The 12,910-nt window shown below is 47.6% G+C and overlaps 1 protein-coding gene across 1 annotated transcript; it reads right to left on the reverse strand.

Annotated features, from left to right (window-relative positions):
• Window positions 1-9,875: 9,875 nt before the first annotated feature.
• Window positions 9,876-12,876, reverse strand: LOC120639704 (succinate dehydrogenase subunit 3-1, mitochondrial-like). Its single transcript, XM_039915582.1, has 3 exons — window positions 12,722-12,876; window positions 10,978-11,043; window positions 9,876-10,462 (listed from the first exon to the last, which is right to left on the reverse strand). The coding sequence occupies exons 2-3, from the start codon at window positions 11,039-11,041 to the stop codon at window positions 10,173-10,175; spliced, it is 354 nt and encodes a 117-aa protein (XP_039771516.1). The 5' UTR covers window positions 11,042-11,043; window positions 12,722-12,876; the 3' UTR covers window positions 9,876-10,172.
• Window positions 12,877-12,910: the final 34 nt, after the last annotated feature.

Here is a 12,910-nt window from a genome sequence, read left to right on the forward strand (position 1 = left end):
GAGAGAATAGCGGTTGGTCGCCCTATCGTGAGCCAGGAGCCATACGACGACATCTTGTACGGCGACGACGAGGAGGGTTGGCCCACGATGGGTACCCTCTGGAACTGGCGTCAGGTACATTCGCGAAAACTCTACTTCTATCTTGGTTAGTTACTCGATACATAAAGCTCACTATTAATTTCATATGTTTCGATGTGCAGAGATCTTGGGCGCATGCCCAGGTTAGGCGCGCATATCCTGAGTTTGTGTCGGAGCTGGATATGCTGACGCCAGAGGACGTTATCTGGGAGCCATACATCCCAGAGGCGGTGGCGAGACGTGCACCTTTAGGCCTGTCTCCACACTGCTCTGCGAATGCGGGCATGTGGATTACTACAGTCGTCCTTGTTTACGACATCGCGGTTGAGGCGCATTGCCTGCACAGGATCATGAGACAGTTTGGACAGCGACAGGAGTTTTCGGTGGCCACGGCTTTGGACCGAGTCGAACGGCACAACCACAGGTAATTATGAATGCATTTGTATTATTCAATTGTATCGAATCTAACAATTTTTTGGCTACCATGTTTGTAGGTTGTCGAGGAGTGGCATGCCGTGCTCAGCCGTTTGGCTCACCACGATGCAGCCGTGGTTGGAGCAATGGGACGATGCACCTCTCAGCAGCAGACACCGCAGCCTTCTTTGCGTCCTCAGCGACAAATGAGGTCTCCGGATCGTCACACCTACTCGCAGGGACATGTCCATGCCCAGCAGAGGGCGAAGAGGGTCCGACACCGTCGGGGTGGCTAGATATGTCTTATGTTTGTATCTTGTATGTTTCTTTGTAATGACATAGTGGCCGAGCGTTTATGTCTTATGGTACCAACGATGTTGTCTTCTCATTGTTATTAACTACTTTTCATGCATACGCCTCTATTCTCTCACGCATTTTCCATTACGTAAGAATTATAGACATTGAAACCGTAAACTAACATTTATTTATACAAAACAAATGCAAACTTCCATGTTCAGTACAACACATATCATAGATCATGTCATGAAATCATCTACATCGTCATCCGAGTTCTCATAGGGTGGTGCTGCACGAGAGTTTGAAGACTTGGACGAATCTCCGGTTCTCTGATCCTATCTTGGAGGCCAAGGTTTGGGGGCATAAAATCATCATCGTCGTCATTTCAGTTAACACAAGATGGTGCTGAAGGTGGTGCATTACGACTGGACGAACCTCTGGTTCCCTGATCAGGTCTTGGAGGCCAAGGTTTGGGGGGCATGAAATCATCATCGTCGTCCCAGGTAACACAAGATGGTGCTGCAGGTGGTCGAGTACGACTGGACAAACCTCCGGTTCACTGATCAGGTCTTGGAGGCCATGGTTTGGGTGGCATGAAGTCATCTTGGTCGTCGTCGAGGTTAGCAGAAGTTCGTGATGCAGGTGGTGCAGTATAACTTGATGAACTTCCAGATCTATGTTCATGTGGACGCAAAGTTGTATTACCCGACGATCTTCGGCACCTCCTTCGTCTAGTTTGAGACATAGGGCCACCAAAGATTAATACCAATTTACGGAAATTGGGTATTGATTTGTTAATCAACTCTATGTCCTCAGGAAAATCCTTGCATATAAATACAGAATAATATTATAGTTTCAAAAATATGAATTAAAAATACATTTAAATATTAGATCTAAATGAAAGTTACCTTAATGTATATCTCATACACTTCTGGCCGCATCCATATCTTAGCAGTACTTTCTAAGAATCCAATAACATTAGGATGATTTGCAAGTTCACATATACGCATGTATACCTTACGGCGTTCTAGCAGGTGTCCCTTTAGATCTTGCGTTGTAATACCATGAAACAGTGTGCAAACTTGAAACCCTAATACTTTGGCCATAACAATCTCTATCGTACCATCCGCAAGTGGATCCAACTTCTTTCTAAGCACAAGATCTTTCACGATATCAAGTATTATAGTAGATTTCTCTTCGGTCCAGAAAAAACCTCCAAAATTGGAGGAAGCCATGGCGAAATGCTGAAATAACAATAGCTACTATTATTCTAAGATTACGATCCAATATTTCAATATATAATATTTCAATATATAAAGATTACTTCTACTCTGATTCATAAGAAAATCACAATGAAAGGTCAAACCTTAATACCTGCAGATCACAGATGCGCACATCGGCAGGGCTTCGCCGCTTTGCTTCTTCTCACCCCTCTCTTCTTTTTTTTTTATTTTTTCTGGAATTTTAGAGAATAGAATGAGGGGTGAGAGAGGACGGGGTTTAAATAGGGCAGCCCTGCCCTGTCGCCCGTTGGGGGGGCGACCGGCCCCCCTGCACCACGCCCCCTGCCAGGGACCTGTTCGAAGAAAAAAAATTACAAAAAGGTCCCTGTCGCCCGTTGCCTGGGCGACAAGGGGCCACAGGTGGCCTGTCGCCCCCTCCCCCCTCATGGGCGACATGGTCCATTTTTGCAATTTATTGAAACCGCAATATATTTTTGAAATTTTGTATTTTTTTTTAATATTAAAAAGAAAAAAAGGCCGAGATTCACGCGTGTCGGGACACACGATTGCAGAATCTGCCGCTCATGTCGTGGGTTCCAGTTCCAGGTTTGCTTTCTTTTTCTTTTATTTCTTTTTTCTTTGCACTAAGATGCATGTTGTAGGGTGCACGAGAGCTCCTCCTGACACCATGTTTTTTTCTTTTTTTGATAATGACACCATGATTGATGCTAGCCGGTACGTGCTGACCATGACCTGTTTTTTCCCTTTTGTTTCATTCATTCATTCCTTTTTTTTTCTTTCCACTAGGATGCACGGTGCATAGAAGCAATCGGAGAAAGAAGTGGTACGATGCAAGCAACTGACATACCTTGAATTTCGTGCAGGACAAATGTAAATCGGAAAAATACTTTGCAAATCGATTATCCAAATTAAAAACCAATTTTATTTGTTCTAATGGAACTCTAATTAATTAATTCCTTGGGCTTGAGGTTTATTTTGTTCCACATTATTAAATTTTATGGTCCACATGCATTAATAAAATGTTCTACTAGAACAAAATACTAAATCATCACTTTTTTGTGACCCTTAATTTTTTGTTCCATTGTCCTCATTTTGTTCTACTCAAACATTTTCATCAAAACAATAACATTTATGTTTATTTCATCATACATTATTTGTTTTAATGGAATAAATTACTACTCGGACTTTTTGATATTTCTATTTGTTCCATATGATTAAATTTTATGTTCCACAGGCAATAATTAAAAAGTTATACTAGAACAAAATACTGAATCATCTGCCCGTAACTTTTTTATTCCATTGTACTCAATTTGTTCTACTCAAACATTTTCTTCAAAACAATGTTTCATTAAAACATGTATGCTTATTTCCTCATACATTATTTGTTCTAATAAAACAAACTACTCCACTCACTTTGAGATTTTTATATGTTCCACCAATTCCACATGATTATATATTATGTCCGACAGGCATTAATTAAATGTTCTACTAGAACAAAATAATGTGAGTTCAACCTTTTCAACTCAGTGCGCAATGTTAGTATTGATCTCCACCGGGCCAGTCCAACAACTGGGCCAACCTTGACTCGCGTCCTGATCGGGGACGCTCAGCCCAAGATGAGGCTGGTGGGCCCCCGTTGCGCAGCCCTATAAAGTGGAGGTGGGGATTAGAGGCTTAGAAAATGATGTTCGCCGCCGCTACAATTCCCACCATCCAAACCCTAACCCGATCTAGAGAGGGGGCGCTGCTGCAGCGGGAAGTCCACCGAAGCCACCGTCCTCACCACATCGAGGACGTCACCGCCCCTGCGCCACGCCGCCAACGCTGCGACTTCGAACCTCTCCGGCTCGTCCACGACTCCGCCGCCGGCGTTCTAGACATCGCCGTCGGGTTCGTCTTCAACCATTGATGGTGTGTTCTTCAAGAATCAGTGAGTAACCCGCCGATCTACTACCTAGTCGACCTAAAAGGTCGAACAATGGTATCAAGAGCCTACTCTAGTGAGTAGATCGAGATGGGTTGGATTCAACAACCCAAAGAAAATAGAATCTCGATCTTGGATCGAGAAGAAACAAAGAATCGATTCGATCTCGGATCGGAAAGGCTAACCCTAACCCTAGAGAAAAGTGGCGGCGGGACTTACCTGAGCTCCACCGCCGGCCATAGCCGCGCGGCACAGCACCGCGAGGCAACGGCAAGCCGGCGCTCAACCGGCTCCGCGCGGAAAAGCAAGCTCGGGCCGCCGCTTGTCACCGGGATGTCGGAGGCGTGCTCGTGCGGATCCCAAAGGGCACCACCGAGGTGCCGCTCGACGGCGCCGCGCGCGGCTCCGGCCGCACGCGTGCACCGGCGAGGAGCACCACGACGGCGCCAACATCCTCCATAGGTCACCATGCGTGGCCGAGCCTCTGTGCGCTGTGGACGGAAAGGGGGAGGAGAGAAGGAAAAATCGCCGGCATACGGCGGCGCCATGGCGCCGAGCCGAGCCCAGCGGCGGCGCCGCGGGTCGGGCCTGAGAAGGAGGGTGGCAAGAATGGAATTAGGGTTCAGGGGGGAAGAAGCCGGCCGGTGGGTTTTTTGTTCCTGCGAGGATGACGGGCGGCCGTCGATCGGCATCGGACGGCCAGGGGCGGTCGGGAGTTAGAGCACCCAGTGGAGCGGGCCGCGCCTAATTGGGTCGTGGGCTGCGCTAGCGCGCATCTGGCCTGCGTGCGAAGAAAGGGCCTTGGGCCGGATTTTCAGGCGGCGGAGGGCTGGCGGCGCTGGGCGCGTGCGATGCGCTGCAGCTGGGCCGCCAGCCTAGGCGGGTGCCGAGCGGGTCCAGGCGACTGAGCCGCTAGCGGGCCTATTTTGTACATGGGCTGCAAGCACAGTAGAGAAAATTTTATGATTTTGTTCTTTTCAGGAGCCTTTTCTTGATGTTTTATGTCCAGTTTTGTTCCCCATTCAATTTTGCACCAACGTGTATATTGTTTAGAGAATTATAGGAATGCTTCTTAATATAGAATTTTTCATGTTTCCACTGCAAATTTAAAGTTTCATCCTGTTATCGCCATAAATTAACAGCGTTAATTAATGGACCGCGAGTGAGTTGGGCTTAATGAAGAGATTGAAGAAGGCTTACGAATCGGCTCCTGCGTGAGCATTTGGGCCACATGGGCCATGTAACTTTAGATTTAGTTCAAGATTAGAGATAGAGTCCGATCGGGACAAGATAGGATTAGATTGTTTCCCAAGTCTCCGGACTATAAATATGTATCCTATGTTATTCATAAAAAAGAACGTCATCACGTCTCGCAAACAACAACTCTCGGCGCATCGCCACCCCTAATCTTAGGGTTTCATCCAAGTAAGCGCCATGCTGCCCTGATCGCTTCTTGCGATCAGGGCAGCGTTGTTCTTGCTTTTACCTTAGTATTACTCGTACTGAAGTGTTTTTTATGGCGAGTAATGCTAGTTATCCTGATGTTCGTAGCATGGCTTTTAGTAGATTCATTATGCTTTGATCGTTTATCATCTACGAATATCATGTTGTCTCTGTGCAGTCATGTTTCAATCTTATGCTAATTCTTGTTGCATAGAATTAGTTGCACCGAGGCAACACCTTGCTTCTTTTCTGTCTAGTAGATCCAATCTGTTATGGTTTGTTCTTATTTTATAAGGATTAGTTCAATATCCGCTAGGTTAGGCCCTGCAAACGGATTGGATGTTCCGGTGATGTAATAGATGCTTTATCTTAGCCTTGATAGGGATTGTTCTGGGAATCGAATCTTGCTAGTTCTTAGGCCTCTGTTTTCGGTTATGGTTTAGTTATCTGTTACGTTCGCTAGGCCTAGTTACGTGTAGGATGTTCCGATCTAGCAGTGAGGCTTTTACCATCATGGATCGAATCAGCTAGATTTAATTGAAACAAGTTTTTCATAATTATTTGCTTTATTCATTAATATCCGGATAGATGCAGATCCAATCTGACACCGGGACTCGATCGGCTCTTTAAAGCCGATGCAAGAGTCGTCCCGGGGAGCCGACCACGGCTCGGACTTATGATTCCACGTGTTTGTGTATGCAGGCAAATCGTTGCAAGCACGTTCGCACCTTCCTGATCGGGTATAGGTCAGGTGGCACGCCCGACATTCTCTGGAATCTCCGGGCGCGTGATGGAATTACGGGCCGTTGACGAGGGAGCAGTGCCTGCCAGCGCCCCGGCGACCTCCCGGCTCTTCGTGTTGGCTGTCGCTGCTCGCCGGTGGGTTTCGACTGACAACACATTCTAGCACGCCCGGTGGGACCTTCATCAACAACAATGCCCGCCGCAGAGATGACAGGAGCTCTGGACCAAGCACCGGTTCCGCCGGTCACCAAACCTATCACGTATGAAGAGCTGACTCTGGAACATAAGCAAAAATACGACGAGGTCAAAGCTCAGTTCGAAGCCGATCTCATCGGCTCTTTTGAGAGGACCCGCAACCATGGCATCAGGTGGAAGGGGTTCTCACCAGAGGGCGCTCTCGACAACGTTGATCTGTCTGTGCCGTCAGAGGAGCGCACCAGGGCCCTACACCAAGAGATGAACTATATGGTGGCTCATACGCTTCATCGGCACTCAAAAAGCCTGGTGAACGAACTTGAGCACGTGGCACATCGTGTTGTCCAGGAGGTAATCAAGAACCAGTACTCCCCATCGGGACCAATTCTGGGGAGTCACAGGGGGGAAGCTGCATTGCAATCTAGGCTGCCAGTGTCCTACTCGCTCGCGACAGCAGGGCAGCAAAGCTCGCCGATCTACATCATGTACAAGATCGGCGGTGACCCTGGAGAAGGCCAGTTCCTGAACGAGCCACCTAAGGAGATCCCGCATGGCTACACGTGCGTGTACATACCTGACAATATCAGTGCAATGCGCACGGGACAGCTGGCGAGTACTGGAGCCTCAGGAGCAGACGCAGAGAAACAGGCATGGTTGGCAAAGTATGCTACCGGGCCGAGTGCTGAGCCCTCGGCCCCAGGAGTTCTTAGTGTGGAGCAGGTCAGTGCAATACTAAGGGACCAGTTTGGCATCCTGCCCAAGAGAAAGGCGATCGGCTATTCCAAGCCGTATCCAAGTGATTATGACTTGATCCCATTGCCACCCAAGTATCGGCTCCCAGAGTTCACCAAGTTCAGTGGATCAGAGGGGGCCAGCTCCATTGAGCACGTGAGCCGATACCTAACGCAGCTTGGGATGATCTCGGTATCGGATCCTCTGACGGTCCGTTTCTTCTCCCAGTCTCTCATGGGTTCAGCTTTTGGATGATACACATCACTGCCTCCAGATTCGATTCGGACTTGGAGGCAGCTGGAAGATCAGTTTCACACCCAGTATCATTCAGAGGCTGTTGAAGCTGGAATTGCCGACCTCGCTCAAGTCAGGCAGAAGCAAGGGGAAACTGTCTCAGAATATGTATAGCGCTTCAGAGAAGTCAAGAACCGATGCTACTCATCGCGCATCACAGAGAAGGAGGCAGTTGATTTGGCTGTTCTGGGACTCGCTAAGCCGATCAAGGATCTGGCTTTTCAGTTGGAATTCACCTCTCTGGCACACAAGGTGCAGAAGCTTACGGCATATGAGCATTATCATCCGGACCTGTACCAGGAAAAATTCAAGCGCCATGTAAACATGGCCCAAGCAGAGGATTCCGATGATTTTGGCGAGGAACAAGAAGTAGTCGTAGCAGAGTGGACCCGGGGGGGCAAACCCCATCCCATGCAAGTGGGTCAAACAGAAGGGGCTTGTGAAGGGCTTTGACTTTGATGTAGCCAAGGCAGAGCAGATATTCGATCTACTGCTCAAGAAAAAGCACTTGAAGCTCCCAGAGAGTCACAAGCTACCAACGGCACAAGAGCTGCCGGGAAGGCTGTACTGCAAGTGGCACCACTCGTTCACCCATGCCACGAATGACTGCAAGGAGCTGCGTCGGCAGATCCAATCGGCTATCGAGCAGGGCCGATTAATTCTGGCCCAACACATGATGAAAGTGGACAGTCAACCGTTCCCACAAGCTAACGTGGTGGAGCTGTCAGATCTCGGATCCGAGGGCCAGAATTTGGCATTCCAGGTCCACGTGGCGGGACCCATGCGCCGCCGTGACGAGCAGAGGAGACAGGCCGCTTCTGGCAAACGTCCCCAGGATGAAGACAAGCCAGAGCAGCAACACGTGACTGAAGAACAAGTGCGTCACATTCACAACCAGCTCCCAGCTTCCAATCGGTTTCTGGAAAAATACCAGTACCAGTACAAGTTGCGCCGCCGATATGAATCGGAGGAGGAGGAGTATGAGCAACGCACAGGGAGGACGCTGGGAAGATGCCAGGCTATACGAGATCACTGGCATTGCCCGTTCTTTAGGTACTGTTGGAACTCCGGCATGAGCCGATTGCCTACTTTAGATGATTGCTTGGAGTGCAGGCCTCGGGAACGCCAGCAAGGCGAGACATCGGTGTTCCAGCGCTTGGGGCCCAGAACACGTCGCGATGACCGTGTGAGGCGGCCATCCAGGGATGATCTCGAGCCAGAAGAAGAAGACAAGTATCATCGTCCACGATGGTGTCCTGACGGGCTCAGCAAGTATCAGTATGAGCTAGCTACAAATAGAATCCCCATTTCGTCTACTACTGCTCTTCCAGCAAGTATCAGTATGAGCTAGCTACAAATACAATCCCCATTTCTTACAACATGTGAACTACTGTTATATGTTCAACGAAACCATTTTGGCTATCATAGATAGAACAAATTAGATCCAACATGTGCCGAACATTTCCGTTGTTGGTACGGCTTCTCACCCCGCAACTATGCAGCACGGATACGTTTACGTGTATCGGTATCGGAAGGATACGGATACGCGAATACGGCAATTTCCTAAAAAACCCGATACGTGAATATGTTTTACTATTTTTTAAATAAATAAATAATGGAAATTCTAGGAACTAAAATGTGAGGGAATATAAGTTTTAGGGACTAGATTGTGAGAAAAGGGACTATATTGAGAGAAAAAAGAAGTTTCAGAGACCAGAATGCGTCACAACTTCATATATTCATATGTCCTATAATAATTGAAAATTAGAAGGGGTAAAATGATAAAGAACCAATCCTTATCTCTTAGACGAGTGGCTGCTGCTTTGTTCGTCCCCGGGCCTGCCCCTCGTCTTCTCTCTCTCTTGCTCGCTCTCTCTCGCGCCTCGCCTGCCCCTGGCGGCCATGAAGCTCTCCCTCACTGGCAACTCTCTCAGTCCGCGCTCCCTCCCCGCTGCCTACCCTCATCCTCCTCTCCGCTCGGCATGGCGTCCGCCGCCGGATCTCCCCCTCCCCCACTGCCTACTCTCCTCTTCCTCTCCGCTCGGCGCGGACGACTGCGAGGGGAGCGGCGGAGGCGGGAGGAGCGGAGCAGCACACGACCGCGGGCGAGCGGAGCAGCGCGGGCGGACCGAGCGGCACGCACGGCCGGCGAGCAGGGTCGGAGGCTCGTCGCCGGTGGCCGGCGAGCGGGGTTGCGGCGCGAGGGCATGCGGACGGAGGGGCGTCGGAGCGGTGAGCGGATAAGGTGCAAGCGGATAAGGTGGGATGCACCGTATCCACAAGGCAGATACGTATCGGCTCGCGTATCCAATATTCACGAAAATAATAAAAATTCGGATACTCCGAGAATACGTATCCAAGGCGTATCCGACACGTATCCGTATCCAATACGTATCGGATACGCGATCTGCTACCTTAGTGGCGTATCAGTGTTACAGGCCCGCAACAAAAACCACAGTTATATGTTCAACAACACTAAAACAGGCACGTCTGTAGATATTATATGTCAATAATGTTCAACTTTTAAGAATTTATAAAATCCAGATCCTCGATCCAAAACCCAGAATTCATGCCTTTGCTGTAAGGCGTGCATAAAGAATCAATGTTCTGGCCAAATTTGCAGACCACATAACAGCATGTCCATTCAGAATGAGATCCTTACACTGATCATTTGGCGGTCTTACTTATTACCCAAGTTTGCGAGCATGATGATGATGTTATTCCAACAGCACCCCGAGTCAGTTTAAGCATAAACCAGATGATGAAACATCTGCAGAAATCAGAATCGTCGATGTGGCAGTTCACTCTCAAACACCAAACATCAGGCTGAACTTGGTGGCAAGAGGGACGGATATGATGGCAACTCCCAACGCGACACCGAAAATACGGTGCGAGATTGAGAACGTAGCACTGAACTGTGGCTTCTTCAGCGGGAGGTGGGGTGACAATGGGCGGTTTGCAACAGGAGCTGCCATGGGGCGGCTTGTGCGCATGGCTCGGCTTCCAGGTGCAGACACATTTGGTTGCAGGGCTGCTAGAGGCAAAGATGTGTAGCCTCTGGCTTGCTCAAGATTTGAGTTCGAGCCACCAATAGCACCTGAAAAGATGAACGCAATAAATTTAGAATGGCCAACTGTGTGGAATGAACTGAGAAGAGCCACTGCATTCCACCTAAAGCACATCTAAAGACATTGATTTGCACATAATTTACAACAAAGGATGCACTACGTGGACGGTTGTTTTACCATGAAGCTGTACACCAAATTTAAAATTATATCCAAATAAAAAGATGAGACATAATTGGAATGACCACGTGGTATGGATCCTTTGCCTCCAGGTCCCACAGAATTCATGATTAACCATGAACTATTACCTACCAGATATAATAATGCAAAATGACTGGCAACCAATGGACATTATTGATCTTCACTTGACTTAAGCTCAATACACTTATTTCATTTCCAACTATATTACTAAATATTCAAAATAACAATCTACTTGGAAAGATACTAGTGTGCTTTCAGCCTGCCACCATCTCCTAACGAGTACCCAGTGTTGTTGACAATTCGAAACTAAAAGAAGCATAGAAGACAGGTCTCCAGGAGTACTTACCACGGAGAGAAAATGGAGCATCTCTCAAGGGTGCAAACCGAGTGTTGTTGTTATACTTGTCCATGGCTGCACATTCAACCAATAGTCGTGCATCAGCATCAACACAAAATCACAGTTTGGTATAAAATGAATAGAACATTTTGCAAACCTTAAAGTAGAAAGATTAACTAATTAATCAATTAAATTGAAGAATATCCAACCAGTTGATCCTAATAAACATGATTATTTAGAACAAACCAAGTAATGTATTTCAGCAAATTCCTGCACCCTAGTCAGTCTCAAAGTTAATCAAAACCTAAAAACCTGAAATATCGAAATGCAGGACAATCCAACATAACATCTTAGGTTCCTCATTATGTAAACTGTAACTTTGTATGCGGTGCTCAAAAGGATATAGGAACTTCTCACAGTACAGATAACACAAATTTGAGCATTATGTCATTGAAATTTCTAAGCGCTTCACTCATATTAAAAGAGAGCCTGTATAAAAGTCCAGCACGCACACATTTTCTAAATAAGAAAAAGCATGAGTTCTCATATAGTCAAATTATTGTAGCTAACTTACATTTTCCACTTATCGTCAGTGAAGCAAACTACATATGTCTATCCTACTAAGTCCTGTGGATTTAAATGCACGAGAGATATGCAAAAATAGAGCTACCTCACCTGTGGTTTTCTAATACAAATAAATTGAAGGATGCAACTTGTAACTACATTTACAGCAGTGAACAAAGGAGAACATGATTGAAACACTGAACCCCAGAATAATTACAGAGATTTGCACAAAATCAACTCTCCATAAGAACATGCAGTATTTCAATCCTAATACATAAGTCATATCAGGGTAAGATGAGGGATGAGACATTCATTTGAACCCAACAACAATTTTGGGAGAGAAAAAAAACAAGCGCAACAACACGAGATGCATGAAGGCATTCATTCCAGGAAGGAACATTAAGACCTGAGATATCTGCAGAATAAACCGAGATATCCAGTGAAGAAAGGTAGTGCTTCCTTACTGACAATAGAAGAAGCAACATTACATTGTTGTGAAGGCACGCAGTCATGAAAGTTTTGTGTGTTAACGCTACTAAATTATTCACAATTACCACACTTTTGCCAGGGCCCAAAGAGTTAGTATCAAAAACAGTAAATGTGTAAAACCATTTTATACCAGCAACTATATTATAGTAATTTTCATTCATTTGGGGCATGGTACTGAATTGGCCAAATCAACCATGGTATTGGAATGGGCCATGATTCAAATTCAGTTGTTTAGATGACCATTAAATTGGCTTTTGGAATCCTAGAAAGCAGCCAAATTCGATTCCTGATTGTATGTACAGAAACACCGAAACATGGATTGCACGATTGGCATTTGTTCCGGCATGGCAGACGACCACTACTGCAAACAAAGCACAACGACCCTCCATGCCGCCCTGCGCACAGGATTCTCCTTCGGCCCGCCGCCGGCTGGCGGCGCAACTGCCCCGACGAGATCCCACTCGAAGAAGCCGCGTCCGAAAGGAAGAAGAGGGACCGCGGCCGAGAGGAAGAAGAGGAGGGAGCGCTGGTCTTGAGGAAGAAGAGGAGGGTGCCGCGGCCGCGAGGAAGACGAGGAGGGGAAGCCGGCCGCGAGGAAGACGAGGAGGGCGCCGCGACCTTAAGGAAGACAAGGAGGGCGCCGCAACCTTAAGGAAGACAAGGAGGGGAAGCTGGCAGCGAGGTAGACGGGATCTCTGACCTTGGTGCCGGACGACGGAATCTCCGGCAGCGGTGGTCGGCGGCGGAGTGTTCCGGCAGCAGCGTTTTTTGATGCGAGGAGGGCCGATTGCCGATGGGCGATGATGGCTGGAGCAGGAGTGGACGGGTTTATGGGCCTGAACTGCAGAGATAAATGGGCCGAGCCCATTTCGAACTTCCAACGTTTGCA

The sequence above is a fragment of the Panicum virgatum genome, chromosome 7K (genome assembly GCF_016808335.1).
Source record: "Panicum virgatum strain AP13 chromosome 7K, P.virgatum_v5, whole genome shotgun sequence".
NCBI classification, from domain to species: Eukaryota; Viridiplantae; Streptophyta; class Magnoliopsida; order Poales; family Poaceae; genus Panicum; species Panicum virgatum.

Coding starts and splice junctions, on each gene's coding strand:
- LOC120639704 (XM_039915582.1), bottom strand. CDS start 11,041: ATGGACAAGTATAACAACAACACTCGGTTTGCACCCTTGAGAGATGCT. Junction 10,463..10,977: donor TGCTCCATTTTCTCTCCGTG/GTAAGTACTCCT, acceptor TCATCTTTTCAG/GTGCTATTGGTGGCTCGAAC.